Source organism: Ochotona curzoniae, unplaced genomic scaffold (assembly GCF_017591425.1).
Source record: "Ochotona curzoniae isolate NIBS_2020 unplaced genomic scaffold, NIBS_Ocur_1.0 contig_66, whole genome shotgun sequence".
Classification (NCBI taxonomy): domain Eukaryota; kingdom Metazoa; phylum Chordata; class Mammalia; order Lagomorpha; family Ochotonidae; genus Ochotona; species Ochotona curzoniae.
The window spans coordinates 6,002,592-6,008,680 of NW_024466512.1; the positions used below are offsets into that span (position 1 = coordinate 6,002,592).

Genomic DNA, 6,089 nt, shown 5'->3' on the forward strand with positions numbered 1-6,089 from the left:
GGAGCTGAATGGGAAGTGGAGCACGCAGGACACAAGCTGGCACATATATGGGATCCCAGTGCTTGCAAGGGGAGGATTAGCCAATTGAGCCATTATGCTGGCCACCCTGGAGTTTTTTTTTTTTTAATAAAAATTTTAATGAGACACTTTTAGAGAATTATTTTTTATTTTTTATTATAAATTCAGATATACAGAGAGGAGAAGAGACAGAGAGGAATGAGACTTTAAAAAATACATTTATTTATTATTGGAAAGCTAGATATTCAGAGAGAAGGAGAGACAAAGGTCTTCCATCTGCTGGTTTACTCCCTACGTGGCCTCAGTGGCCAGAGCTGATCTGATCTGAAGTCAGGACCTAGGAGCTTCTTTGGGGTCTCCCACGCAGGCACAGGGTCCCAGGACTTTGGGCCATCCTCTACTATTTTCCCAGAGGCCACAAGCAGGGAGTTGGAAGGGAAGTGGAGCAGCTGGGAAACTAACTGGCACCCATAAGGGATCCTGGGTGCATGCAAGGCAAGGTGCTTACCGCTACTAGGCTACCGCACCGTGCCCCACCCCTGGGATTCTTAAGCAAGGATTACTAATCTCTCGATCACAGTATGAGCAGTTAGGTTTTGTTCATTGGAATAGGGAAAGTAAAGGAAGATGTGTTTTGCCTTAGTTGCAGCTGTGTGGGCAGTCACTGGGTCAGAATGTGAAAGGGAGAGAGGCGTGTATCCTTCACACAAAGCACCGAACAAAGACGCGGAAAGGCTCTGTCTGTGTTCACACATGGATGCTTAGAAAGGTCAGGATTAGTGACCCAGTGAGTCTCAGTCTAACACTGGATGAAGAAATGTCTCATTTCCTTCTTGAAACAGATTGCAGTGAGTCCACAGTCACCGCTGTCACATGCCAAACACGAGGCCTGGACTTCTCAAGAATGAACTCAAGGTGTGGAGCTGGAGTCTCCTGTGGCGCATGATGGGTCTCCTGGGTCCCCTCTTAACTACATGTGGGACACAGCTATGGTCACATGAAAATTTACTAAGGCTCGCATTCCAGGAAGTGACGGAGGCTGGCGTCATGAGCAGTGAGAAAAAGTTGCCAGCAGAACACAAGAGGAGCGACACAGATTTCCTAAAACACACCCCTTGGGGCTGGAGTTTGTGGTAAGGCGGTTAAGCACTGTCTGTGATGGCAGCCAAGCATCCATCGAGTGCTTGGGCCACTGCACCCTCATGGGAGACCCAGATGCAATTCCAGGCTCCTGCCTTCTACCTGGCCAGCCTCAGCTGTGGAGGCCACCTGGGGAGTAACCAGCAGATGGGAGGTGTCTAATGCTGCCTTTCAAATTGGCATATCTTGCATGCTCACACTACAAGCAGAGGCAAGCAGGTCAGGTATCAGCCGACAGTTCTGAGTGGATTACACTCGGGGAGACGATGGAGGCAGGCTGCCGCTGGCTGGAGGGCTTTCCCATCCCTAGAGCTGTCTGTGTGGGGACTTTGGCCAGGAGCCTCCCTATGGCCGGGCCCTCTCAGGAATGTGTCTTCAGTGCACCCAGATCTCTGTCTTGAGAGAAACAGATCAGAGTATCATGAGCTCGGCCTGTGGATCGATTCCTTTTAGGAGACACATTCTCTGAAGCCTCAATTTCGAGTCCATATAAAATTAGAAAATGAATTCTTGTCAGAGCTCACACTTCCCTCTCATTGTTACCCTCCATCACTGTAAGGTGCGGGGAACCGCACATTCTTAAACCTCAGTTTAGTAACAATCTGGATGGATGCCTGGCCACGTCCAGAGGCCCGTCAGCTCCAGCCACACAGGTGCCCGTTTCCATGAGAACAGAGCACCTGGGAGGCTGGAATGTGACCAGCAACACCAGCCGCCAGAGCCTGGGCACCTGACTCCTTCCAGAAGGGCTGCAGCCAGGCCCAACCACAGCTCTGCCCAGGCACCCTCAGCAGCTGGCCCACAACAGGTCCTGGGAAATCCCTCAGGCAACGGATGTGCAGCTGAGCCTTGGTCTGCATGGCCACATCCTGAAGGTGACAACCTTGACTTCCGAGGCCCACCACCTCGCCTCAGAACAGAAGGATCGGCAGGGGGCTGTGTGGCACTGGGGTAGCTCTGGGTCTGGCTGGGTCACTCTGGTGTCCTGCCAGGTGCTGACCTGGGGTGGGGAGAAGGGAACGAAGGCACAGGTGCAGGGACTTCCGTCCAATTAAGCCCTGGGAGGCCGCAGCAGGTGCGCGGGAGGCCACAGGCACCACACTCTAGTTGGAGGGAAAGCAACGCTGGTGTCCATGCTGGCAGCAGGAGCAGCGAGCGTGTGTTTCAGCAGCTTCAATGGAAGGGGCAGAAAACAGCAGCCTGGGGAGCAGAGGGACTGCCCACCCCATGGTCAACAGGGCCTGGGCTTTGGCCTCGGGCTTCCTTGCTGAGACAGCGGAAGACACTGACAGCCAAACCAGCACAAATCCACGTCAGTGTGAAGGCCGGGTGGGGAGGACAGAGGAGTCACAGGTTTCCTACAAGGTCTCTCAGAGATGCTGAATTCAACCCCACCAGGATGCTGGTCACACAGCATCCACCCAGAGCCTCCTGCCTGCCACACCTCAGTCGGCCTGGCCAACGGCGCCCCCTTCAGGACAGTGCACATGGTGGTCTGCAGGGGAGGCGCTGGGTGGGAAGGAAGGAAGCCTGAAGGAGAGTCCTGGGCTCTGCTCCAGCCAGGCGGGCAGCTGGGGTTCACACCGCGGGAAACACCTCCTCCCCCAGACCAACCCACATGGGGTTCACAGGGTGGGAAACGCCCCGAGACCAACCCAGATCAACCCGGATGGCGCTCACAGGGTGGGAAATGCCCCAAGAACAACCCGGATGGAGCTCCCACCGAAGGAAACGCCCTGGGACCAACCCGGATTTCCCTTCTGGGCTGGCAGATGAGCTGCAGGCTCCTTCCTCCCTCCCTCTCCCTCGTCATTGCAGGATAATATTCCCAATGCCTTGTCCCCAGTCCTAGTGGGCAGGGCATACACTGAAACAGAAATATCTATAGTGAATAAAAATAGTAGACAGGGTTGTTTTAATATCGTACATTTATGCAGAAGCACATGAAATAGCATTGTACCAAACTCGTGTACTATAATGACTACAGAACCTGACTGACCAGTGAAACATCTGAATGAGAAGGAAATACTGCTGAGGATGACTGCAGCGCCCACCACGCCCGAGTCAGAGTCCCTCATTTGTGCTACAGCAGCAAGGTGGCAGGGAATCAACATCTGTACACATGTTACAGTCATTGCAGCACGGGAGGGGGCGGCAGGGAGCCACCGGGATGGGCTTTCCCGGGCAGATCTTGGCTGCGTGCCTGGTTCCACACACAGCAGACTCTCTTGCAGCTCTTAGGAAAGACAAGCACAAAGCACAGGGTCAGCTCTTGCCTTCCCACTGGCCCTGTGACGACTGTCAGATCAGGGAGAGGTCGGGACTTGAGCCTACCAAACAGGCGACACCGGCCCTGGGGGAAAGCTCTCTGCCGCTGTGTCAAATCCTCTCTACTTCCCTTCTTTCTTACAATGGCTGTGCAAGGAAACTCGGGTTACAACATGAAGGAGAGGGACCGCCAGCCAGGTCTGCCCATTGTGCAGGCAGCCCCTCGGGACACAGGGCTGGTGGGAAGGGGCTGTGGCTGGCTCTGCCCTGGCCACCCAGAGTCACCCGACTCCCTGCCACGGGACACAATGCGCTGACACCCTGCGTCCCCTCATCTTGAACATCTCTTATCTGACCTGCTCCCCATAGACTCTACGGGGCACTGTCTGTCCTTACAGGCCTGCCTCAGTGTCCCCTAGGCCACTGGCCATGAGCAAGGGAACCCCCTGATAGTTCCCAGCTGGGGTGGGAGGGCAGTCCCTGCATCCCCTGCAGGAACAGGCAGCAAATGCCCACTCCCACTGTGTCCCCCGGGGACAGTTCAGGCTTCCTAGCCCAGGACAGGGCCTGAGCTCGTCCCCTGACACACCTCGCTGAGGGCCAGTGACAGCGAGGCTGTGCTCACCCTCAGCCCCAGGTTGGGGACAGCCTCTGGATGAGCTCACAGCTCGAGTCCAGGACAGAAAATGAGCCTAGATCCCAGGGTATGGCCTCAGCTGTCCCAACCTTGAGCTCACCCTAGGAGGGGGCACAGCAGCCAGCAGAGACCTTGCTCAGGCTCAGGGCTCAGGGCCCCGGGGGGCGGTGCATGGTCCACTCTCACCACGTGACTCACCTCAGGGCCTTGGACACCTTGATATAGAGACCGATGACAATCCCTATGAGCACGAACGCGGCAATCAGGAGGCCACTGCCAATGCCGACCATCACCTTGGTCTTGAGGTCAAACATCTCTCCTCCTGCTAGGCAGAGATGCAGGCTACAGTTCCCCGTCCCATCAGCAGGCAACAACCCCAGGGTGCTCTGAGGAGATGGTAGAACGGACGGCAAACCACTCTTTCCTCCATTTGCAAACCAGAACTCAACCTTCCCCGGTGGGCTAAGGGGGGTCCATTTGACAAGGGAGAGAACAGGACAAACCGGGAGGACTTTACCTTCGGCTGGCAGTGACGTGCACAGTCAGTGTCAAACGGGCTTGCACCGGAGCCAATGGGCCTTCTGATGTCTATTTCCTGATTGAAGCAGAAATCACTCCTCACATCAGGTTCAACAACACTTGGTTCGAGTTACCTTTTGGTGGCACTGAGTTAAGCTGCTCCCTTTGATTCGGCACACCCTTCTGATGGACCAGGTAAGCCCCAGCTGCTCTGCTGCTCTGGCTCTCTGCTACCAAACCAGGAAGGCAACAGCAAATGGCCCACAAGCTTGGGCACCTGACACTGACATGGAACACCTGGATGGAGACCAGGGCTTCGAAGCCACTTGGGGAATCAGTCAGTGAATGGAAGATCTCTTTCTCTGAGTCTCCCTCTTTCCCTGTCACTTTGTCAAGTAACTAATCTTTAAAAATAAAACAAAACAACTTAATGAGGCAAAAGGATTTGCTTTTTTCAAAATGTTAATGTCTAAGAATACCGAGATGGTACAAAATACGAAAACCTATTTTCATAAATGACATGTTTGGGGTAAAATATCAGTTCTCCCATCGACAACTGGGTGCCATCATCACAGGGTTCAAGAAGAATCTAGAAGCTTCCAGGTACACGTTTGTCTAGTTCAGAGACAGAAGTGGACAGCATGGACCCGAATCCAGCTTTCTGGAGCCTCTTATCCCTCGTCCTTTCTAACAGTGACAGTGCTTCCCTCAAGAATGGACTCCTCCCAGGGAATCCGAATCATCTGCAATAAGCAGTTCTCTCAAACAGATGCTCTGACACTGGGGAGCTGTTACTGGGAACAGTGAGTCAGGACAGCAGAAACAAGCCGACTCTTCAGCTCACTCACTATAGTGAGGCCCTCCAGAGCTGGATTAAAACCAGCTATATTTTGCAAAAACAAAAAATAAAAACCAAAAATAACCCAAAACATAACTGACCCCTCCCCCAATGATCTCCTTCCCCAACCTGATCGACACACCTTCAGGGAGCAGGATACTTAATCAGGAAATTCTGAAAGCTGTAATTTAACAAGGGGGAAGTGGGATCTACTTGTCACTGTGGGAAGTAGGCAGATCCCCGGGAAGCGCTGACTCCTGGACGCGCGGCCCGGGCCACAGGCAGCGGACCTGACTCCCCCTTCATGTTGCGGGCTGTGTGACATCAGCCCTCCGAGCCCTGCTGTCACTGAGTTCTGAATTCTGTTCTGTGGCTCCCACGGAGCAGAAACGCTACTGCGCATCATTCCATTCAGGCTTTGGCCTCTCCCGGTCTTCTTGTCCTTCCGTTTTCAGAGTTTGGAGCGCTAATTCAGAGCCGGTGTAAGAGTTCAATGTCAAAGAAAAAGAAAAAAGTGGGGAAGCTGCAACTTCAATCAAAAGTGAAACGACAGGAGATTGGTTAGATTTTTATGTTTCAGCTACACAATGAATATGGGCAGAGGCACCGACTAGGATTCAAGCACCCATTCAGTAACTATGTTCATTCAGAAAGATGTTCACACTTTAT

The 6,089-nt window shown here is 53.4% G+C and overlaps 1 protein-coding gene across 1 annotated transcript; it reads right to left on the reverse strand.

The window, feature by feature from the left end:
- Positions 1–3,067: 3,067 nt before the first annotated feature.
- Positions 3,068–6,066, reverse strand: FAM24A (family with sequence similarity 24 member A). The gene is made up of 4 exons (XM_040991745.1): positions 5,563–6,066; positions 4,581–4,658; positions 4,262–4,388; positions 3,068–3,394 (listed from the first exon to the last, which is right to left on the reverse strand). Exons 3-4 carry the CDS (start codon positions 4,375–4,377, stop codon positions 3,223–3,225), a joined length of 288 nt encoding a protein of 95 aa, XP_040847679.1. The 5' UTR covers positions 4,378–4,388; positions 4,581–4,658; positions 5,563–6,066; the 3' UTR covers positions 3,068–3,222.
- Positions 6,067–6,089: the final 23 nt, after the last annotated feature.